Source organism: Taudactylus pleione, unplaced genomic scaffold (assembly GCF_031769625.1).
Source record: "Taudactylus pleione unplaced genomic scaffold, aTauple2 ptg000007l, whole genome shotgun sequence".
Taxonomy (NCBI): domain Eukaryota; kingdom Metazoa; phylum Chordata; class Amphibia; order Anura; family Myobatrachidae; genus Taudactylus; species Taudactylus pleione.
Genome location: NW_028284410.1, coordinates 20410212 through 20435570, shown reverse-complemented (window position 1 = coordinate 20435570; position 25359 = coordinate 20410212). Strand labels below are relative to the sequence as shown.

At 42.9% G+C, this 25359-nt stretch overlaps 1 protein-coding gene across 1 annotated transcript in view; it reads left to right on the top strand.

Moving 5' to 3' along the window:
• The window catches only part of MYOM3 (myomesin 3), a 222094-nt gene that overhangs the window by 96717 nt on the left and 100018 nt on the right, over positions 1-25359 (top strand). The window contains exons 7-9 of the mRNA XM_088460571.1: positions 15371-15459; positions 17928-17972; positions 19211-19351. Coding sequence (XP_088316697.1) covers positions 15371-15459; positions 17928-17972; positions 19211-19351 — 275 coding nt within the window. The remainder of the gene's footprint in view (positions 1-15370; positions 15460-17927; positions 17973-19210; positions 19352-25359) is intronic.

The window sequence follows — 25359 nt, the reverse complement described above, 5'->3', positions numbered from 1 at the left end:
AAAAAATGTTCCTGTTCTTTAGAACATAGTTTAGTAACATCCGAGTATTATGGAGATTCAATTCCGGGTCAGTGCCTACAATGGGCCATAATTTCTTAGTAGTACTAGCAACTTTATTACTCCAAGGATGAAAGTGATTCACCCATGGGAGCCTATGATCAACATTTTCATCAATACTCTTAGATTTCAAAAGCTCACCCCAAGGAATTCGAAGGGCTTTGTTTTTTGCCGACAATAAAACATTACTGGGGTATCCCCTTTGACGGAACTTAGCAATCATTAAATCAATATGTTTGAGGGCAATTTCCTCATTACTGCAAATTCTACGAGCTCGGAGAAATTGCGAATAGGGTAGCCCATACTTTAATGGTCTGGGATGACAACTGCCATGATGTAGGATAGTATTCCTATCCGTGGGCTTATTGAATAATTCAGTAGTTAATTTCTCCTCAATCAATCTCAACTGAACATCTAAATAATGTACGGTACTGGAGTTAATATCAAATGTAAACTTAATAGGACTTGCCGAAGCATTATGTCCTTCTAAGAAAGCCCTAAGCGCTTGTTCTGTACCTGTCCAAATTAAGAAGATGTCATCTATGTATCTGGCATAGAAACAAATCTTGCCAGACACATAGGCATCTTTAAAAAAAGATTTCCTGTTCCGCAAAAAACATATATGCATTGGCATAGGATGGGGCCACATTTGACTCCATCGCTACGCCAATGAGCTGCAAATTCAGCTTGTTGTTGTACATAAAGAAATTCTTGGTTAAAATCATTTCTAATAAGTCAAGGACCAGATCTACATCAGGGCCCTCATACACTGAACTCCCCGTAATCAGACATCTCACTGCGTTCAAACCCTCCACATTTGGAATCACCGTATCAAGGCTATTGTTATCTATGCTACATAAAAGACTACCATGTGGAATTTTAGGTAAGTTAGAAATTTGTTTAAAAAAAGAAGTCGTGTCTAAAAGAAATCTCGGATGTTCCTTAATACAAGGTTGTAGAGCATTGTCCAAAAATACAGACACCGCCTGGAACAAGGACCCCCTGGCAGATATAATGGGTCTGCCAGGGGGATTGTCCAGGCGCTTATGCATTTTCGGCAAAGTGTATAAAATTGCCTTAACCGGATATTTTGGAATCAATACCTCTCTAAGTTGACAAGTGATAACACCATCTGATACTGCCAAATCCAACCTATCATATAGTTGTCGTTGAAATATTTCTGTAGGATCACAAGTTAACAATTTATATACCGTAGTGTCAGACAGTTGTCTATCAATTTCTAGCATGTATTCAGTGAGATTTTGTATAACTATTGCCCCGCCTTTATCGGCGGGATGATACACCACGGCATCATACTCAAAAAGGTTTTTAAGAGCTCTCCATTCTCCCCTAGATAAATTACTACATTTGACTTCATTATTCATCACATTCTGAAATTGCTTCACATCATGATCAAGAAGACGTGTAAAGGTCTTAATGGCCGCATTATTGGACACCGGTTCAAATTGTGATCTAGGTTGCAGTTTCTGTAATACTTTGGGAATATCACAATTGATCAATTCCTGTGGTCGTAAAGTAGCTTTCGTTCCGTTATACAGTTCATGTAGTTTCAACTGTCTATTAAGTCGGTATCTTTCTATCTCCCACTGCATAGGATCGAATTTAGTAGTCGGTACATATGAAAGACCACGACTTAACACACTCTCCTCCAACGCCGTAAGTGTGCGTGAAGAGATGTTGATTATCGTCGATTCTGGTAGATTGGTGGTCTCCCCACTTTTCTTTTCTCTCGTCCATTGTCTGCCCCGCCGGGTATACTTACGCCACCTCTTAGGGGGACCGATTGATTGGTACCTCTCCCTCAAGGGCCTAAACGGGTTGATGTATTACTAATACCAGCATCTGAATCACTGGTATTCTGTTGTGACGAATCCGAATGTCCATAAATCGGACGAAATCCCCGTTTCTCAAATCGGCGGGGTTCACTGCGACCATTGCTGATCCAGTTGTACACCCTATTTTGTTCGTAATCAAGGGTTACCTTAGCCATCTTGTTCTTCTTAAATTGAATCAGTTCATGTTTGTATGATGTCACTTGTGCATTAAGTTTCTCAATCCACGCTGTACTAGTGTCCAAATCGAATGCTGGTTTATATTCTTTTTCAAAAATGGACAATGTCTCCCTTACCACGGCAAGTTCTCTGGTGGCCTCCTCAATCACAAGCAGAATGAGATCATAGCTGCACTTATTGAGTATGGCTATCCACCTTTTGCAAAAATTAGTGTTATGCCTACCAATTGTCGGACAGTTCTTTATGCGAAATCCACATGGGATACGTTTCTGTTTGAAATAATCGCTAAGGGTTAGACCATGGTAGTGAAAGTCTAATTCCTTTTGTTTCAGTTTTAACCAGTCACGATAAAGATGTTGCAAGGAACGTGTAGCTTCATCCTCACAAAACTGCTCTTTGAACAGGATGGCCTCAGCCTCAGAATCTGAATACACAAATGTACTTCCCTGTGTTAATAAAGCCATATTAATGGCCTGGTAGGTACCATCACCCTCCTCATCAATACCTTCCGCCATGTGTCAATGTCCAATTGCCCTACTCCAGTAGGGAACAAAATAACAGATGATGTGTAGTATATAAATACACCTTAGTTATGGGTGCCCAAACCCAATGTAAGCAGTTCCTGTGCGGCTGCTCACCAAATGTATACAGTCCAGTGGGTGGCACTCCCAATAGTGACAATACACAATCCAGGTGCCTTCCAAAAGAGTCTGACACCAGTCAGCCCCAATACAATACCAAGCAAGCGGCACTCTGTACAGCAAATGAAGGATATCACCAACGTTTCGGAGCCACTTTAATACTCCATCATCAAGGTCAAATAACATAGTACAAACAACACATATAAATACACAAACATCACCACGTGAGGTCCGAGCTGCCCGGCGTCCGGTATCGGGTCGCCCGGTCATGACGTCACATCACCTGATCAGCATGCTGGCGCCGCTTGATGATGCGTCAGCTTCAGAGATCAGGGAGAACGCCCCTCAGTAGCGTCCCGGTACCGGACGCCGGGCGGCTCGGACCTCACGTGGTGATGTTTGTGAGTATTTATATGTGTTGTTTGTACTATGTTATTTGACCTTGATCATGGAGTATTAAAGTGGCTCCAAAACGTTGGTGATATCCCTGTGTTGAAGCCTTCATTTGCTGTACAGAGTTCCGCCTGCTTGGTATTGTATTGGGGCTGACTGGTGTCAGACTCTTTTGGAAGGCACCTGGATTGTGTATTGTCACTATTGGGAGTGCCACCCTCTGGACTGTATATATATATATCTATATATATATATATAAGAGAGAGAAAGAGAGAGAGAGAGAGAGATGGAGAGAAACCCAGGTTCAAATCCAACAGAGTGATATTTTGAGTTTAATAACCTAGTGACTAATATATTTTCAGTATTCTATTTAGAGAGATCTTAATATATTTCAGATAATCTTTATTTAGAGAAAAGAAGCGAAAAAAATACTATATATATATATATATATATATATATATATAGGAAAAAAAATAAATAATATGTCCACATTCAACATACAGTATTAGATGACTAGAAATAAATATATATAGAGAGAGATAGAACTAACGGTCACTCTTTTTAGCCCCAGTCATTTCGATATTTAATACAGAAAATTGAAAATACAAAAGCCCGTTGAGTAGCTCTAACAGTTGATCAGCCATAATGGTCTAGAGGGCTAACGTCAGAGCACAATGCTCACAAGGACCCAGGTTCTATACCAGCACAAAGCAACAGTAAAAATGTTCTTTATTAATTATCTTTTTTTATTTTATATATATATATATATATATTTATATATATATATTTTTATTATTTTTTTTTCATATGCACATATTACACTCATTGGTAATGATCATCATCAAGGTCTATGGAACCCATACCTCCATTTTATAGCCAAGGCTACTATACAATTAATTAACAATAAGGTTAACATGGAAATTGTGCTAGATAAATTGATTAGGTATTTAGATGTTACACAAACAAAGATAAAATAGATATCCCAAAGTTAAATAGTTAGATATTATTCATTTCAATGCAGTCATTAAGACCAAATGGAAATAAAGTGCCCAGAGAAAATATCCAAAAGGCTTCTTTTTTGAAGAGTAGATTAAAACGATCTCCTCCTCTGGGAGTCTTTTTGATATGTTCAATACCCTGGAGTGTAAGTACACTCACATCTCCCCCATGTTTAAATTTAACACGTTGGGAGAGACTGTGTGTTTTAACTCCTTTTAGGGCATTTCTTCTATGCTCAAGAAACCTTATATGAAGAATACGAGTTGTCCTTCCGACGTACTGAACCCCACACTTACATGTAATGACATAGACTACATATATAGTTCGACAGTTAATCCTACTGTTGATGTCAAAGATTGAGCCTAATGATTCTGATTTGAATTGAGTGCTTTTATCAAGCATGAATCTACAGGTAATGCAACCAATCTTACCATATTGAAAATTACCCTTTTTAAGGGAGTGTTCATCAAGCCAGGTGTTAGCATTAGGAGTAATTAAATTATTTGATCTGAAATGACTAGGGGCCAGGTATCTCTGTAAATTCATTGCATTCTTGAAGATGACTCTTGGTTCATTCTCAAGCAATGTGGATAAGATGTTATCAGTTTTCAGAATAGGGTAATTCTTTTTTATCACAGCCTTCAGTTCACTAGAAAAGGAATTCAATTTAGAGATAAACTTTAAATTACACTCCAAAGGGTTCGCATTGATGTTTTTAGTAGATGGACATAATAAGGAGTCTCTGTCTCTGCTTTGAGTGCTAATTTCAAAATTTCATCAGGATAACCATGTGCACTAAAGGATTCAGTCAAATCTGAAGCCTGTATATTGAACTGGTCTATCTCTGAGCAATTTTGCCTAAGTCTAAAATATTGGCTTTCAGGTATATTCCTAAGCCAGGGACGGTAGTGACAACTGCATTAGTTCAGAAAGCTTTTACAATCTACCTCTTTCTGGTAAGTAGAGGTTACCAAATTATGACCTCTGATGGAGAGGGCAATATCGAAGAATTTAATAGAAGTTTTATGAATAGTGCCAGTGAATTTTAAATCAAAAGTGTTAGTATTAATATAACTCAAAATTGAAGAGGCCGATTGTAAATCCCCATACCAAATAAAAAACATGTCATCAAAGTACCAACCATAGAGCACCATGTTCGCACCAAAGGGGCCATTCCATACCAATTGTTCTTCAAGAAGCCCCATATATAGGTTGTCAAAGCTTTGCGCGAACCTGGTACCCATGGCGGTACCCATCACCTGTAAATAAAACTTACCACCAAATGTGAAATAATTGTGAGAAAGTATACATTCACCAGAATCCAAGATAAATTTACGTCTACTTTCACTACGAGATTCATCCAAAATTTAAAAGTTTCTAAAGCCAAAAGGCCTTGTTTGTGAGGTATATTAGAATAAAGAGACTCCACATCACAAGTCATGAAAATGAAGTTATCTTACCATTTTAAATCTTTAATTAAATAAAAAACAAAATTGGTAGAATCTCTAATATGTGATTTTAAAGTGACGACATGTGTTTGGAGAAAAGAGTCAACAAAGGCTGACAAATTAGATGTGAGGGACCCAACCCCAGAAATAATAGGGCTCCCAGGAGGTGAGTGAAGGATTTGTGCACTTTGGGTAAATGATAATACGTGGGAACAATGGGGTGTGCAGTAAATAAAAATGAGTGTTCACTCTTGGATATAGCACCCTCCATCAGTGCTTCATCAAGAAGTCTCTGAAATTTACCCAGAAATATAGTAGTAGGATCAACAGACAAGGTAGTATAAAAGTAGGTATTGTTCAGTTGGCGATAGTCCTCAGAAACATAATCAGCCCTATTTTGAAATACCGTACCACCCCCTTTATTGGCCGCTCTAATTATAATAGAGTCATCTCTCCTAAGATCCCTTAGTGCTTTCCTTTCACATGGATGTAAATTATCCCTTCTTTTTCTTTCTAAATTTGACTCAGCACAGATCTTCTTAAATTTATTCAAAGTTAAATTATAAAAAGCTTCAATGGGGCCACTTTTGAATTGTGTGGGGTAGAATTCTGATTTATTTTTGAACCTATGCAGATGGGGGTCATGTACATCAAACAGTGGTATATCATCAGAGGTTTTATTAGTTTCTTCTAGCTCTATTAAAGTCTGTAGTGTGTCATTATCAGAGGCATCAAGAACTATGGGATTACCTGTTTGTCCTCTAGATTTGAGAGCTTTAGTTGTAAAGTAACGCTTCCTACAGAGGTCTCTTGTGAATCTATTAAGTTCTATAAATAATTCAAATAAATTAGGTAGATAAAAAGTAGATAAATATTAGAGATCAGACACACAAGCCTGTACAAATCAGTGAGATACATGCAGACTTGTATGGGTGAAAAAAAATGGTGTGTGGTTCCCCCAATAAAGTGGGCTCCCTCCCAGGCACACCCTAGGCTGATAGCCGAGGGCTATTCTTCTCACCCCTGGTGGCAGTGGGTGCCGAGTTCATGGTGTAAAAGATAGAAAAAAAACTATATTTTCTTACAGGGGGACTACAGGTCCCAACAAGTCTGCCCCACTTGCCGGTACTTGGAGAACCACAAGTACCATCATTGCTGGTGCCTGTAGCCCCCCTTTAAAGAAATAGTCAAAAAGTTACAGGACACATACACTGAATATTGTATTATTTTATTACACACACAACAATACTTATCTTCACTCCCTGTAGCCATTCTGTTCTCTTGTCCAGTAGCATCCATGATCGCTGTAATAAAAAAATCCATACTCACCTACCCCATGTGTCATGTCCACTTTGGTCCATGTAGACATCCAGGGTCTTCTTAAAAATGAAAAAATGAAAATTGCGAGGGGGCATGGCCTGGATGGGCTGGATGTAGGAAGCTAATAACATAGCTCCTAGGCCCTAATATCCTACACACTATCCTGATCCCTGTACCCGGTCCCTCAACACTCACCACTACCTGCTCCAGGAGCCCTAGGGTCAGTCTGGGTGCACTGGCTGCTGTGCTGTGGGAGCTGAAGATCTCTCCCTGCAGCATCTCCTCGTCATGGGCGCCATTTGGATTCGGCCCCCGGTGTCTGAGGCTGCTCCTGGCTCCGGCGCTCGTCTCCTCTCCTGTCCACAGGGTGCCCTGGAGGGCTGGGGAGGTGAGGGACCCTCTCTCACTGCCTGCACAGTATCCTGCTTGCCGCTGTGGATCCGTGATTCCCGATCACGGCCGCCATCTTGGATCCGGATCAGGCTGACTTGTGGCTCCTGTCTTCAGTGCTGGGTGCAGCACACTGCTGGTTAGTGTCCTGGGCGGCTAGGGGGGTGGCTGATCCTCTCCCTGGATCTCTGGGGAAACTTGGAAAATACAGGTCCTCCTCCTCCTGAACCCAGCTGCTGGCTACCACCCTGCACTGCTCTCCACTGCCTGCTGTTCCCTGCATCTGTCCCTGTGATCCAGTAATAATGGGAAAAAACTCCCAGCAGTCAGCTGCTGCATGGCTGGAGAGGTTCTCCCGTTCTGTAACTGGCGGGGCTACGGGACCCAGCTCTTCATGGACTCCATCTCACTCTCAACCCTCCTCTCCGCCTGCTCCTGAGGATTCTCCTTCAGAGCCTGAGATCACTATGCATAATTTAATGCAGGCAATCACCTCTTCAGAGAAGACGCTGTCTGGCAAGATTTCTGAAGTTCATGTGGAGCTTTCCCTTATCCGTCATGATATGCAGACGATGCGAGAACATGTTGGTGAGGCTGAGACTCGTATCTCCACATTACAGGATATCACTGCTCCGGTGGCTGGACAGCTTACAACCTTGGAGTCCCAGATGGTGGCCTGTTGTACCAAAATATCTGATACAGAAGGCCGACTTCACAGAAATAACATCCGTTTTGTTGGTCTACCAGAGAAGTCCGAGGGTTCTCAACCGGAGTCGTTTCTGGAAAAAAGGTTGGTAGACACCTTTGGCCGGGATGATTTCACTGCCCACTTTGCAGTAGAAAGAGCACACCATATTCCTGGTAGGGCTCTGCCTCCTGGCTCCCCCCCTCGCACATTAATTGCCAAGATCCTGCATTTCAAGGACCGAGATTCGATCCTTCGTTTGGCTCGTCTACGTGGTCCTTTGGAATATAATGGAAATCGGGTGGCAGTGTTCCCGGATTTTTCTATGGATGTCCAGAAGTCTCGATCCCAATTTATACAGATTAAACGTCGCCTACGTGATCTGGGCCTCTCCTACGCTATGTTGTTTCCTGCCCGTCTGCATGTGGTGGCTGATGGACGATCTCATTTCTTTGATTCCCCACGTGAAGCTTCGTCGTGGCTGGATCTTAGGGGCCGTGGTGAAGATGCTCCTCCGGACTGACCTGGACTTGTTATTCCGTGAGCTGTGTTTGTTCTTTAGATAGTCTGATGATTATTAGATTTTAGTTGCTCTCCAAATGATAATGTTGTTGTGGTACCCGTTTTATACTGTAATCTTAGGTGCTGGGTGCCGGGGAGGGAAATTCTTTTCTGGGCTGGCCGATACTTCACCTTACGGCTGAGGTAAGAATTGCTCCCCCCCCCTCTCTCTTACTCTTTATTATAACTAAATAAATAAGTGGTTTATTGGGTATTTTGTTTCGGGTTAGTAGTCGGTAGGTTAGGGATTTAGGTATATCTGGTTGGGGTGGATATACAGGGTGGGTTGCGGGTTTTTTTATTCAGGGTTATTATGTGGGAATTTATTTTATGTTTTTATTTTACGCCATTGCAATATCATATTCTAAACTATTATGCTTTTATTTATTATATTTTCAGCTTCTACTGTATTCTTTACTATGTAGTGCTGCCATGTCTCGCTGGTTGCCCCTGGCTGTGATGTCTCAGTTGTCTGTATCTCCTCTTCCCTCTGGTGTGTGGCTAACTCCAGGATGTCTACTAGTTTAGGCTCCCCTCTCAATTCTCTCCTGGAATGTCCGGGGCCTCAATGACCGGGTCAAGCGCTCCTTAGTATTGACTCAGGTGAAAAAGGCTCAGGCTGATATTATTTGTTTGATGGAAACACATTTAGTGGGTGGGAAAGTCTTGGCTTTGCATAAACCTTGGATAGGCTGGGCTTATCACTCCACACACTCCTCGTATTCCAGTGGTGTGTCAGTCCTTGTTCGTAGATCCCTAAGTTTTGTGCTGGATGAAGTTAGATTTGACCCCTTGGGTAGATATGTCTTCATACGGGCATTTATTCACTCCTCCCCACTTCATATTCTTGCAGTTTATATTCCTCCTCCTTATACTAGTGGGGTCCTGAAAAAGTCTGCTGATACCCCGGTTATCTGTGTCTGGGATTTTAATAATGTGCTACACCCTGCCCTGGATAGGTGGCATGAAAGTTTGAGTGTGTCTGGTCCCTCCCCTCATTCTTTTGCCAATTTAGTAGATGAGCTTGGGTTGGTGGATATTTGGCGGGTTCGGCATCCTCGCTTGGCTCGGTACTCTTGCTTTTCAGCCTCTCATCATTCCTTTTCTAGGATTGATCTTGCTCTGATATCCGGGAGGCTGGTCCCACAGGTTGTGGAGGTGGAGTACCGGTCCCGTGGTGTGTCGGATCATGCACCTTTAATACTGACTATTGATGTTGCTGCTCCATGAAGTCACTCTTTTTGGAAATTTAATCCTTTCTGGCTTACATTAATGGGTGCGGGCTCGGAATTGGAATCCCAATGGGCTAATTTTTTCACTGAGAACGCTGGTTCTGTTTCCTTTGACATTTTGTGGGATGCCTTTAAGGCCGTCTTGCGTGGTTCTTTAATTGGTAGGGTGATAAATATTAAAACTTTTCATAAGAAAAAGGAGACCGAGCTGGAAAATCGTTGTACTTTGTTGGAACAGAGATATCTGTCCTCGGGTTCTATTACTGCTAGATCCTCATATATGGAGGCCGCTAAACTTTTATCTGATTTCCTCTTAGATAAATCTAGAAGACGTCTGCTATTTGTTAGGCATAGTTATTATTCAGATTCAGATAAATCTGGGGCTTTCCTGGCGTATCTTTCTAGAGAGGTCCGACCCACCACAGTCGTAGCTCAAATTCGGGACTCCTTAGGTAATTTGCACTCCTCTACACCTGCTATTACGAAGGTGTTTTATGAGTATTTTGCTAGTCTTTATTGTTCCCAGGCCCACTATACTTTAGATGAATTATTTGAATATTTGGGACACATATCCCTCCCATCCATTTCCCAGGACAGCAGAGCATTTCTTGACTCCCCATTTACTGTAGAGGAAGTTGGGGCTGCTGTTTCTTCATTTCCGGGAGGTAAGGCCCCAGGGGTGGATGGGATTCCCATTGAGATTTATAAGAAACATGCCCTTTTCTTTTTTCCCAGGCTTCTTGACCTTTTTAATGAACTGTGTGACCTAGGTGCTCTTCCCTGTTCTTTGTCAGAGGCCATTATTGTTATGATCCCTAAAACTGGCAAAGATCCCCTTGATCCTGGCTCTTATCGCCCGATCTCCCTCCTTTCTACGGATATTAAAATATTGGCTAAAATGCTTGCACTTAGGCTTAGTAAGGTAATTAGTGAGGTGGTGCATCCTGACCAGACTGGTTTTATGCCAGGGAAGTCTACCTCACAAAATCTTAGGAGATTATATTCGATTTTGCAGCTGGCGGACTCTGTGGATGACGGGGCAGTGGTGGTGTCCTTGGATGTAGCCAGGGCCTTTGATTCTGTAGAGTGGCACTATCTTTGGGAGATCCTGTTTCGTTTTGGGATGGGACCTAGATTTATAGCTTGTGTTAAATTACTATATTCTTCCCCTTTAGGGCGGATTTGTATTAATGGGTATGTTTCTCCTTCTTTTTGCCTCTCTAGAGGTACTAGACAGGGCTGTCCTCTTTCCCCGACTCTCTTTGCCTTGGCCATCGAGCCTTTGGCATGTCTTATCAGAAGTCACCCCACAATACGGGGGATTCAGATACAGCAAAGGGTTGACAAGGTGGCTCTCTATGTGGATGACATGCTGTTATTCTTGTCTGATGCATCGGAGTCTTTGATCACCGTTCTCTCCGTGGTAGATTCTTTTGGACGGTTTTCTGGGCTACACATTAATTGGGACAAATCTTGCATTCTTCCTGTTCATGGTCCTTCCACTCCTGTTGGTGCTGTGAATACTCCCTTGGAATGGACCTCCAGGTTTAAATATTTTGGAATTTGGGTAACGGCATCTATGTCGGACTTTGTCCCACTTAATGTCCAGCCACAAACTGACTTCTTGAAATCCAAGCTGCATGTCTGGAATAAACTTCCCTTGACTGTTACAGGTCGGGTGAATTTGGTAAAAAAAGATTGTTCTCCCCAAATTTTTATATGTTTTTCAGCAGGCCCCTGTGTATATCTCTCCTCATATATTTAGACTGATAGATAGTTATATCTCCTCTTTAGTTTGGGCAGAAAAACGTCCTCAAATAAAACTTAAGACCCTATGTAGACCTAGAGCATTGGGTGGCTTAGTATTGCCGTATTTCCGCCTTTATTATTTGGCCTCACAATTGGTTCATCTACGGGGGTGGGTTTTGGGTGAAGAGAGCCAGGATTTGCCTAATTTATTGGTACATGCTGTTTCTAGAAGATGTTCCCCTTTGCAATTATTACTTGATGACAGGTGCCCTACGGGGGGAGCTCCATTGGTCACACAGGCTCATAAACTGTGGAAACAGGCCGGTGCTTTAGTGGGGGCAGAAGATATTGATCCTGATTTATCTTTATGGCATTCTTCTGCTCTTGGAGAGCTGGCCCTATTAGATTGTAGTTCTTTGTGGTCCAGAAGGGGGGTTTTCTCCCTCGGACAGTTATATAGTGATGGGGTCTAAAAAACTTTTGACACTGTTAGGACTGAATTTGGGGTCCCGAATTCTATGTTTTTCCGCTACTTACAGCTTCGACATGCCTTATCCGTCCAGTTTTCTTCTGGCCCTCTGCAACTTACTCCTGATCCAGTTAGGGCTGTGCTGCATGCGACTAGTGGTAAGAGATTGATTTCTCGACTTTATTCCTACCTCCTAACCGTTAATTCTGATGATACCCTAGCACCACTTAGACTTAAATGGGTGGATGATTTGGGTCCATTAGATGATGATGAGTGGTCTCTAATGTTGAATAGTCATGTGACTGCCACCTCTGCAGTGCGATTTCAACAGATACAATTTTTTTTATTACACAGGGTGTATCTTACCCCCCTATTATTGAATAGATTTGGATCTGGAGCTTCAGATAAGTGTCCTAAATGCTCTACTCCCCAGTGCTCATTTTGGCATCTCCTCTTGGGAGTTCTCTGCTGTCCAGGTGTTTTGGTCCCAAGTCACTAACTGTGTCACCAACACGGAACGTGGTATCCCCATTTTGTCACCTAAAATGTGTATTTTTGGATTGGGTCTGGTGGACAGGGCTAATCGTTTGACGGTCCAGTATGTGATTAATGCAATGACTCTGGCAAAGGTTTGTATTGCCCATACGTGGATGGCATCTAGGGGCCCTACTTATTTTTGCTGAATGGTGTGGGTTGATGAATGAAGTGGTGGGGCATGAACGTTTTTTATATACTAAGCGTAACTGTATTCTCAAATATGAGCGTATTTGGGGCCCATGGATCTCATCTTCCCATTATGTTACTGGAGGTGGGGGGATTTCAGATGCTGATGGGTTAGCGACCAGCGAGACGGCACAATAATGTCTTGATATTCTGAGGTTTTTTTTGTTTATGACTTTTCTGCTACATTGAATAGCTGAGATTTCTTCTGTGCAGATATTTTGTTCTGTATTATATATCGGATTTGCCTGTGCATTGGTATTAATGAGACTATATGTAAATGGCTGTTTATTGTGGGTTTTTTTATTATTATTTATTTATTTTTGGGGGGTTTCATAAGGGTGGGGGATTGTGTTTCTTGTATTGAGTTTTTGATGTGAAAAAAGTTTTATAAATAAACTCAATTTAAAAAAAAAAAAAAGAAAATTGCAGAGCCCACGGACATAGTAGTGACCTGTACAGTCACTATTACATGAATGAATACTAACCGGAAGAATCTCCCATCGAAAAAAAATATGTGATATAAACAGTGTGACTCTGCAGTTGTCGTTTGTGGAAAAAGTTAAGAAACAAAATTATAACAAGTAAAAAAAAAAATGTTGTCTATACAACCTAGGTGCGCTGTCCCCGTGCGTTTGTTCACAAACATATAAGCGCTGTGACTGCACAGAGTGTGAGCTGAGCTGCAAATTAAAAAAGTTGAAAATATATATTTTCTACTGTTTGCACTATGTCTGTGCGCTGTCGGAGCAGTGACTCCAGTGCACATGGGTGACCTACAGGTCATGCATGCGCACAAGAATCCTGACGTCCAGCAGAAGGATTCCTCTTTGCAACCCGGGACTCCTTCCCATAGGGAAGGAGCAGGTTACGAGCCCAGAGCAGGAGCACTTGCCATCTGGAGATGGAGAATGCTCCCGCACTCAAGCTCCGGAAATATTGTAATTTCGGAGATTGATGTATTCTGTCCCCATATTAGTGTATGGGGACAGCGGGCCATTCCATGAGAGGAAGGTAAGCAGGAGATATCTGTGATACTAATGTATGGGAACAGCGGGCCATTCCGTGAGAGGAAGGTAGCAGGAGATATCTGTGATATCTCCTGTTTTACCTTCTTGATGAAGGCCCAATAACTTGATTTCTACAATTGCAGGTGAAAATGTTAATTTTCACCTGCTTTTGCAGAAATTAAGTAATGATGAATAGGCCCCTCAGAGTGTAGAAGAGGTGTCCAAAAATGAAAACCGGAAAATCAGTGCTGAAAAAAAAACACTAAGCCTGTAGAGCAAACTGTGTGTTCAGAAACATTAAAAATCCCTGAAGGAGAGTCTAAAGTGTGTCCGCAAGTGAAAATTGTATATGTTTTATAAAACTTCAGACCGTGATACGCTCTCTGTGATATATAATATAACAGTCAATAACCGATAGTAGGTCAAGGGCAACCGTCTTAATATCTGCAGTGTGTTACAGTTGGTGGCCAGTATTTTGTTTTATTTGTTTTACTTTTATCAAAATCATTATTTTTTTGTGTGCTCTAAAAAATGAATCCTGTGATACAGAAATGTTTACGAACACTAATGGTCGCTAGGTCAAGGGTCACCGCCTTAATGTCTGCACAGTGTGTTGCAGTTGGTGGCCAGTTTTTTGTTTATTATTTTACTAAATCAACATTTTTGTGTGTGTATTATCCCTCATACTCATACTCTCTGGTATACCTCATAAATGTACTACAGCGGTGTGTTACCCATTTAGGAAGGGGGGGCGAAGTAGTATGGCCAGAAGGTCAGCCTACAAATATTTGCTAGTATAAGATAGGCTGATTTTGAGTTTGTTGCTATGTTTAGGAGTTCTTGGCTTCTCTTACAACCTTTGTGAGATGTTCTTGGCTATTAGCAATGTAATCTTTTATGGCCTTAAATTTAATTTTCTTAATCAATCAATTATAATAAATCAATTAATTAATGCTCCACTTTAATCAATTTTGGGTGCTTGTACTGGCATTTTCCACTTCTCTGATTTATTTGTTTGATAGCAGTAATAAAATAATAATTCAGTCGATCATTCTCCCTTCCACTACATACTTCATCTCCATTTCCCTGTACTGCCCTTGGCCCTCTGATCTAGTTCTTGATTAATGAAAACATTCTATAGCATTATATAGTTTATATTAAACTGCAATCTTGCCTGCCACTACAGTGCCACTCTGTTTCCTGGATGTGCCATGTTTGAAGTTGAACTGCCACATGTTTGTGCCGCCCTCTGTTGTTGCTTAGCTTAGTCAGCCAGCTAGCTCAGCCTAAACTGGATAAAAACAATATTGTGAGCTTTGAAGTGGACAAAATTGACTGGAAATGAATGTTATTGAGGTTAATAATACAGTAGGAACAAAAACAGGCCCAAAGTATGTGATTTTAGTTGTTTTTATCAATTCAACAAAAATACAGATCCAAATTCAAAACACATGAGGATGGTTTTGGCAACACCGATGATGAAATAGAGCCAAAACAAAAACATGGGGGTCAGCGCACATAAAATATATATCTATATCACAAAGCCGCAACGTATAGCATTAAATAGCAGCAGTGGTGCAAAAACAACAGCACAATGTACAGTAGTTAATTCTTCAGGGAGCACAACTTTCACAGGCAAACACTTTCCTTTATTTATGAACAGATGCACCATGGAGGATTCTGCTGACTACAGTGTTGTGGCTACAAATGATTTTGGGCAGGCAACTTCTTTTGCTAATGTGCTGGTAAAACGTAAGTAATCCTATATGCCAATAAGAAGTGTTATCCTGCTTTAAGATAGACGGAAACATTTAGATGCCAATATGTTAAACCATTTTAAAGCAGATGCTTTAGATGAATTATTGCAAAATTAAGTCACTTTTCTTTTTATAAATGCCACTAAGCTTCATTTACTCTTTATGACCAATTAGCCCACGGTAAATTACCCCGGCTAATTGAATTCCCTCCATAGTATAGGTACTAACACATACTGACTATATCATTAGAATTGTACTTATAAATGACATTACATATTCCCTAGTAAATCCCTTTTTTTATATATATTAGAGTCTCCTAACAAAGTTTTACATGTTCCCATGAAGTCTTAGCGCCTTTGTTTTGTTTTCAAATCCTCAGTCGCAAAAACAGTACAGCAGTGGTTCTCAACGTCAACCCATAAGTTTCTCCGATTCCTCAACAAGTTATCATCTGTGCATGATTAAAGAAATGCAAAAAACATGGTCTGTTGGTGGTACTTAAGGACTGGAGTTGAGAACCCCTTATTTACAGTATAAATAGGCATTACTGCAGTTGTTGTCTATAGGAAGCTCACTTCTACATAGGAAATGTTCAAATATATTGTGAACCACAGTGACTAAACACTGTACTTTTATATCACATTAATTAAAAGAAGTTTTGGTGAATTCATCGGGCTGGAGTCAGCAAGGGTACAGAGAATTATCCCTATTTAATTTAGGATTATACTAATCTCTACTCTTCTTGCCAGCCACAGTAATAAAATTATCCTGTTTACCTTCACCACTTGCACAAAAAATCATCAGCACTTCCTTCCCTGCATCCCACGAAATTTCAGAGTGCTAGGGGTAAATTTACTAAGAAACGAGTCTGATCGAGTTTGTTTTTTTTTAAACTTGATTAGCATCGCCGAATCTCGGGTGATTTTCCCGTTTTTCAACTCGCAAATTTTTTTTTTACTTTAAGAAGTGAGTTTAGCTGAAAGTGAGTTTTCCGATGGTGAAGCAGATCAAGATTTCTCCCCGGAGTAGCAAGTTTAGATGAGATTACTCCCCCGAGAGTACAGTGTCTTATCTCTCTGCAAAACTCTCCCGAGCAAGCAGCTTGCACATATCAGTGAGATATGTGAAGGCTGCTTTACATGTAGCGGGCACTCATTGGCTGGGACCCACGTGTAACCAGCCAATGAGCGGCTGCTACATGTAAAGCGGCTTCCGATTGGCTAGCGACCCGTGGGAAATAACAGATGATCACGGTCATATGTTATTTCGCGAGGTGCAAGTATTATATCACAACATATACTTGCACCTGTCCGCATGGATCGCGTTACTCATTTTCTTATTTTGTCAAGTACGAGGATGCTACGGAGAGCGGCGTCAGGATGGAGTTGAGTATGGGATCTTTTTTCCAGGTACACCCATGGAATCTACATGGGACAAGGGGACAGACCAGCTGCCACAGGTAAGTATGTGTGAGTGGGATAGGTGTATGTAATAAAGGTTTACTGTATACGGTGTGTGTGTACTGTGGTTTTTTAACTATTTATTTTACAGTGGGGGTACGGGTGCCGGCCACTAGCTGGCACCTGTAGTTCCACTGTAAAATACAATAGTTTTCAATTATTTTACACATTATTACCCCCGTACCCACAGCCCTGCAGCCAGGTGCTGGTTCCTGAATTATAATGAAACCCTACTCGTAATTTAAGGGGCCAGGACTGGCTGACCAGTACGAGGCTGGTTATGTCTTTTGGGGGGGGGGGGGCCTACGTAATTTTTTTAAAATGTAAACACTTTACATTAAGTACACATGCAGAAACATACAGAAATCACACTGATCTGTGTATGTTTATGGCAAACTCGCAGCTCAGGAGGTGGAGTGTTTGAAACTTCAATTTCTTGGCGAGTTTGCTCTAATCTTACCTGAGATTGTAATCTTGATTCTTAGTAAATTTGCAAGATGCATCTTTTTCATGAAAAGTACTTCCGAATTTGCCCGATGGTGAGTTGATTCGAGTTTGCGATGTCACCTGAGTTTTACGAGTGAGAAGAGAGAACTCTCTCCCAAACTCACCAGAGTTTTCCTTTAGTAAATTTGCGAGATGAAAAACATGCCTAAACTTACCTGAGATTGTCATCTCGACCAAACTCGAATCTTAGTAAATTTACCTCCTAGTCACACACTATGGGGTATATTTACTAAAGTGCAGGTTTTTAGAAGTGAAAATGTTGCCCATTGCAACTAATCACATTCTATTTAACATTTATCTATTCCAGCACCTTCTAGAAGATAATAGCTAGAATATGATTGGTTGCTATGGGCAACATCTCCACTTCTAAAACCTGCACTTTAGTAAATATACCCCTATGAATATTTTTGGGGAAAACTGTAGTAAAAAAACACATGCTGTATTTTTGTATCTTGTAATTAGTAATTTAGAATAATTTCTATTTACTTTTTTTCAGAATACCAAGGGTTAAAAGCAGGCTGGGATTCTGTTACCTACCCATGTGAGTAAACTTAAAGTACAGATTCTGGGACGTTCACAACACAGGTGAAAATGATGATTACCTGATAAAATCAGTAGTACATTAAGCGTTTCACAGGAGATTTTAGATTTTATTATTATGTGAAGAAGATTATATAAAGGGTCATTTACAAACCTCACAATTTGCGGGCCACAACTGCTTTTTACATTGCGCAGATGTGTCCAATTTTCTGTCTAAAGCTGTTGCAAAGTGCACACCCACTTGGTGGTCTTCTAAACTGGCATCCGTAAAATGTACAAAATCATAAAAAGTCAATACAGAATCCAACCGACTATGGCCAGTATTCAATTTGGAGCGAAAAGTCCAAGGCCGGACTTTGCCATCATCGGAGGTTTTGTCGGTGAAAAACTATCGCGCAAGTCACCGCGTATCCCCGTATTCAATTGCAAATGCGCAAAAACGGGACCCGGCAAAATCGAAATCGGCAAAAAGTTCTGTCAGTTTTGGGGAAATCAGCCTGACACCCCCCCTAAAGATGCTCTGACATGGGGGTTCACTATGGGTACCCCCGAATAGGCCTGCTAAAGGTATTTGGGGTCTTTAAATGGTCTCAATAGGCGTTATTTAGCGTCTTTAAGCAAGTGGTGAATAATAGCATTTTGGGGGGAATGAAGTAGTCCCATCAAATTTGGGGTACATCAAAATGGGAGCAAGCATATTTTAAAGTTGCTAAAGTCAAGCATTAAATAGTGCCAAAAACGCACCTTCAGCAATCACCTACAATCAAAAATACACCTCCCCCATACTTGCAGACCCCCTCAACGGCTATTTCGCTAGTTTTTGAATTTGTACCCCCACTTTGATTTTTATTTTGCCCATTTTTTCAAAGTGCTTTTTTGGGGTGTCCTTTGTGTATTTATTTGCGTTTTTTTAAACAAATTGCATCAAGGGGGGTGTACAAATGGTACAGGGTGGTTTCCGTACCTCTGCACCCCAAAACCCCAATTCTGCACTTTTTTCCGCCGGCTATTCATCGGCAAAACTTTTTCGCCTATTATATTGCATTGCATTATCGCGCCGGCGAAAAGACACTAAAATTGAATACAGGGATAAGTTGAAACCGGCAAAAATTACATCATCAGCGAAAAAGTATCGCCGAAGCAGACTTTTCGCTTCTAATTGAATACGACCCTATATCTTTAGCTCTTCCTAAGAGCCTGAACCCAGCGTTATACTGTTCTGTTTTTGTTTTTTTAAAGCTTTGTTGCCAGACTATGAAGGTGAATTCACCAGTGTCTTGGGACCAGTGTTCACCAGGGAGAAAGAATCCTTTGTCCTGTCCTGTTCTGTTTCCTCCAGTCTTGAAAGACACAAGCCGAGTGTCCAGTGGTTTAGAGATGGTATGTAAGTTTCATATATAACAACATATGCAGCAGCATTGCACTAATGGTGTGTATCCACGAGCAGACTGTGAAGCGACTGCACGATTACGACATTGTAATCATGCAGTCGTTTCACAGTCTGTGCTGTGCCTACACTGAAGTAGGCACCCTCCCTCAACCCCGAACATGGCCAATCTGTCGTTATCGGCAGATTGACCAGCATGTTCAGGCGATGATAGATGCCGGAAACGACCAGTGGGAGAGCGCATCGCTGGTAGTTTCCGACATTTACATGCCTGATTTGTGCACAAATACTGAGCGATTGCACGATTACGATGTCGGAATCGTGCAATCACTCAGTAACATCGCGTAGTGGATACGCGGCTTAAGAGTTCAACACGCTGCAGGAAATACAAGGCTCTATCCAATTTTTTTCATAACTGACTTTATTGGACGTTTCTAAACAGATGACACTTCTGTTATCTGTCATTAGACATTCATAAACAACATTAAAAATGCACTCCTGTGCATTTTCATCCATAGACTCTGGACATATTTATACTAAAGAAGTTCTAATTAGTACACATGTTATAGTGAGCGGGATGCACCCCGCCGCTTATCGCATGCATGCTGGCGTAAATAACACTGGTATGTATGAATAAAATCACAAAGGACAGCTCTCCCAGTAAGAGCTGTCGTTTGCGATAAAGGGATTTCTGGGTTTATGACTCAGAAGTTCCTCTGGGGGTGCTGGGAGAGAACCAATTGGATCACTATCAGGGGGAGTCATGATTAGAAGCCCATAGGATTCTATTGGTTAACTCCATCTAAAGACGCATCCAAGCCCTGCAATGTATCGCATTTCGGGGCTTGGTGCATATTATGTAGTACATCTTTTTTGGAGGTTTTGACAGCAAAAACTGCAATAGTGCATCCCACCCTTTGTACCAACTTGTTTTAAAAGCAAAACAATATATAGTAGTTAAAAAAAATAAATCTGTAATATTAAGCAATGTTTAAAAAAAGCCTTATTTCCAGCAATATAACTGACAAAATGCAAAAGTACACATATCATTAAAATTGTGACAGCTATATAAATTAATACAGTTGTGCTAAGTGTGTGAAAATATTCTTGGGAAGAATCATTAAAAAGGCACATTTCTTTACATATTTTGACAAGTTCACCCTAGTTAGGAGTGTACCAATAGAATAAAAAAAAAATATTAGTTAGAAAGTATACAGTGTGCGTTGTACAGTGAGTGTTATTCAGTGTATGCTATACTGTGTAGATATTAGGGGTGAGCGGGTTCGGATTTCTGAAATCCGAACCCCCCCGATCCGAGTCAGATCCGAGTCAGGCTCGACTTTTCCCGCCTGACTCGGATCTGAAATCGAGGCAAAACGTCATCATCCCGCCTTCCGGGTCTCGCGGGTTTTGGATCCTATATAAGGTACCCGCGTCGGCGCCATTTTCTCACTCGGCTGTGGACAGTGAAGAGGGAGGGTGGGAGTTAGGGCTGGCTGGGCTGTGTAGTGTAGTGTAGTGTAGTGCAGAGTAGTGTTGTGCTGTGCTGTGCTGCGCTGTGCTGCTGTTGTCCACTACTTCAAAGTCCATAGGGGCTGGCTGTGTTGTGCTGTGCTGCTGTTGTTAATAGGGGCTGTGCAGGGCCGGATTAACAATGGGGCGGGTGGACCTACAGCTCCAGGCCACCATTGAAAATAGGCCCACAGGATCCCCAGCAGATGGTTTTGACAGGAGAAAAATGTTTTCCTGTCACCACCGGTGACCGTCTATAGCACACTCCATTCATCCCTGGCCAATTCAAAAGCATCACTGTGAATCACACTGCTGGGTCCTGGAGCCACGCCCACTTGTGGAAGTCTTAAGTTCCGCTTCCGTCAACCATAGTTCCACCCACTCGTTTTGCAAAGCCTAGCCCAATCCCTCTGGCCTCCCGAAGCTCTGCCTATTCCGCCCCCCTTACTGAAGCTTCAGCCTTCCCGCCGGGTGCCCTAAGCCCCGCCCCCATCCTCATGAAGCCCTACCCATTCTCCTTGTCTGAATGAAGCTATGCCGCTGCTAGCAGTAAAGCAGAGCCGCTCAGCCACCTGATGACAGGAGCAGCCTAGTGCAGTGAAAAGGAGTTGGCAAAAGTACTTTTTTTTTTTTTTTTTCACTATTACTTTTGACCCCGCAGTTTAATTTCCCTATGAAATTTGGACAATGGGAAGTGTTCTTCCTGCATTAGGTGGTAGTAGACAGTGTAAGGGATCCTCACCCAATTAGCCTGCTGCTCCGTCCCGTCACTGCCAGCCCCCGCCCACTGCCCAGGAGCAGAAGCAGCGCCTCCCACCGAACCCAAGCTGTTCTCTGAGCAACGTCCGCACGCGGCCACTCACTGCTTGAACAGCAGAGGGCTGGGAGCAGAGCGCAGCAAGGCGACCACAAGGAGTCCCAATCATACACCCCCACACCGAGCAGAGGCAGCGCAAGAGCCCAGAGGAGGAGAGGCTGGAGAGGGAGCACTTCTGGAAGATCATCAACACCTTCTCCTGCTATGGGTGAGTGTATGCATTCCTTCACTGTGAGAAGTCGGGTAATAGCATGGTCCTTCTGGCTTCCCTCTATCAATGTATCGTGTGGGCAGCAATGGTTCCTCAGCATCCCTGTAGTGGTGCTATGGATGTGTATAGGTAACAGCAACTATAGAATATTTCTGATGGTTTCTAAAACATAGTAGGCAACTCTTAAGCCGGGTACACAATAGAAAATATGTTATCCGATCCGGCGGATCGGACGAGATATCATCCACAACAGGCAGTGTGTACCAGCTGTCGCTGATGATGGGCGCTCCTGCACATCGTCGGTGACATAACCCATCGGACCTGCATGCAGGTCAGGTCTGATGGGCGATTTAGTCAGTGGAGGCCTTGCTGCCGAATGCAGCATGGCCCCCGCTGTTGTTCCGTCGCTGCCAGCATAGGCAAGTGTGTATGCAACCCCCCGGGTCCCGCCGCTCACGATATAGCACTGAGGGCCCGATTCAGACCCGGATGCTAAGAAGCGTTCACTCATAGCTGCCGATGGTTCGCATTGTGCGCATGCATCGCAGTGCGCGTGCGCAAATTAGTCGAGCAATCAGGAAGCGTTCACTTACTGCGCATAGACAGCCCAACTGAATGACTGACAGGAGAAGCCGTTTGTGGGTGGTAACGGGCAAGCCACTAGAAACGGGGGAGAGTGGAGGTGCGAACGCAGGCGTGTCTAAGCATAAACGCCGTTTCAGAGGCGTGCATAATTAACAGGCAGCATCATTGTACATGTCACCTGGTTGAATTTTACACTGAAGTGATCGCAGTGCTTGAGGTAGGGTATAGTCAACCTCAAGTGCTGCGTTTGCTTCCGATGGTACTCGATGTACCGATGGTTGCATACACTTCCTGGAGATGACGTGCGCAAGTGGACGTCTTAAGACAGGCTGGTGGGCGTTTGCATAAACAAAGCGAACGCACGGCAAGACATAGTGGGCGTGCTTATACCTTGGCATGCGATCGCCTGCCTTGTTGTCAGTCAAATTTGCATACGCTGTGAACGAGCAAACGCTTCTTAGCGTCCGGGTCTGAATCGGGCCCTGAGTCCCTTTACCCCCAGTACTGCTATGTACTTTTCCCCACTCCATACCCCCCAGTACTGCATGCCCCTAACCACCTCTACCCCAACTTATCCCTGCCCATACTCCCAACTCTACCCCAACTGCTACCTGCCTCCAGCACTGTCCCAACTGCTGCTTGCCCTCACCCGCCATATTATGTGATGGGTCCCAGAAACTGTGGAGTAGGACCCCAATTTACAATTTTTTTTTGCTCAGTGCGACCACTGGTACCCATCATTACTGTTCTCGTCCAGTATTGTGATTGCATCTATTTATTGTATTTTTTAAAAAGGCTACAGCGAAGAAGGCTGTCTATTAATTTACTACAGTGGCTAGAGATGTGGGGTGAACACTCCAAAAAAAAATATGGCAACAGTGGACAATTTTTTATTTTTAATAACCTTAACTATTCTAGCACTCAAGGAAAGGTAAACAATACAGTTCACAGCGGAATGGGTATGAAGTCCAGGCGCCAGCAGCCCGAAGGAAGAAGATCCCGACAGGGCAGGTAAGTACCATATCCCTACCCCCCCCCTAACTCTCCCTTAGTGGTGCCTATCCCTAACCTACCTCCGGGGGTGCCCAACCCCCCCCCCTTAACACACCCTAAACCTAACCCTCCCGGGGGTGTGCCTAACCCTAACCTCCCCCCAGGGGTGCCTAACCCTAACCTCCCCCCAAAATAACCTAACCCCGCTACAGACCCTAAACCTAACCCTCCCCATGGCTAACGCTAAGGGCATCCCGGACCTACCTTGTTTGTCTGGCGTTCCGGCGTCGGGATTAACATAGGTGTCGGTAATTTCCACGCCTATCTTAACTCTTTTGTTGGGATTCAGATGTCGGTATTAAGACCAGTGTTCACACCATGTCTCACACATAAAAAAAACATTGCAATAGCTGCACTACAAAGTGGTTAAAGGTAGGTACTAGCTTTGCCCTCCGTGGAGTTAGCTGGACCCCACAGCACAGGTACACACCCTGTGCAGACCACACCCACACAGCATTGGTCACGCCCCCTGATCACTAGTCAAACCAACACCACCACCAACATCACTAGTCAAACCTTACCAAACTCCCCTGTAGCAGCACACAATAGGCCCTAAATACATTTCAGCTCCAGGCCCATTTGGACCTTAATCTGGCACTGGGGCTGTGTCCACTACTTCAATGTCCATAGGGGCTGGCTGGACCGTGTTTTGCAGTCAGTTCTCCATAGGGGCTGTGTCCACTCCAAAGTCCTGTGCAGTGTCCCAGTCCTAAAGGGGTGCTGTAGTGTTGTCCAGGGGGTGCTCTATCCATCAGGGGTGCTCCCCCCAAGTGCTAAAAAAATAATATTTTTTGTGTGCCAAGCGTGCGCCTGTGTCATAAGTAAAGGGCCGGCTGGCTTGACCGTTAAAGGGTGCTGTAACCCCCAAAGTACACTCCAAACCAAAAAAAAATATATTTTCTGTGTTTGTGAATTGTGTGCGCAGTAGCCGCACGTGCATCAACAAAGTAGTGCCAAGCGTGCGCCTGTGTCATAAGTAAAGGGCCGGCTGGCTTGACCGTTAAAGGGTGCTGTAACCCCCAAAGTACACTCCAGTCCAAACCAAAAAAAAAATTATTTTCTGTGTTTGTGAATTGTGTGCGCAGTAGCCGCACGTGCATCAACAAAGTAGTGCCAAGCGTGCGCCTGTGTCATAAGTAAAGGGCCGGCTGGCTTGACCGATAAAGGGTGCTGTAACTCCCAAAGTACACTCCAGTCCAAACCAAAAAAATATATATATTTTCTGTGTATGTGAATTGTGTGCGCAGTAGCAGCACGTGCATCAACAAAGTAGTGCCAAGCGTGCGCCTGTGTCATAAGTAAAGGGCCGGCTGGCTTGACCGTTAAAGGGTGCTGTAACCCCCAAAGTACACTCCAAACCAAAAAAATATATATTTTCTGTGTTTGTGAATTGTGTGCGCAGTAGCCGCACGTGCATCAACAAAGTAGTGCCAAGCGTGCGCCTGTGTCATAAGTAAAGGGCCGGCTGGCTTGACCGTTAAAGGGTGCTGTAACCCCCAAAGTACACTCCAGTCCAAACCAAAAAGATATATATTTTCTGTGTTTGTGAATTGTGTGCGCAGTAGCGGCACGTGCATCAACAAAGTAGTGCCAAGCGTGCGCCTGTGTCATAAGTAAAGGGCCGGCTGGCTTGACCATTAAAGGGTGCTGTAAACCCCAAAGTACACTCCAGTCCAAACCAAAAAAAAAATTATTTTCTGTGTTTGTGAATTGTGTGCGCAGTAGCCGCACGTGCATCAACAAAGTAGTGCCAAGCGTGCGCCTGTGTCATAAGTAAAGGGCCGGCTGGCTTGACCGTTAAAGGGTGCTGTAACCCCCAAAGT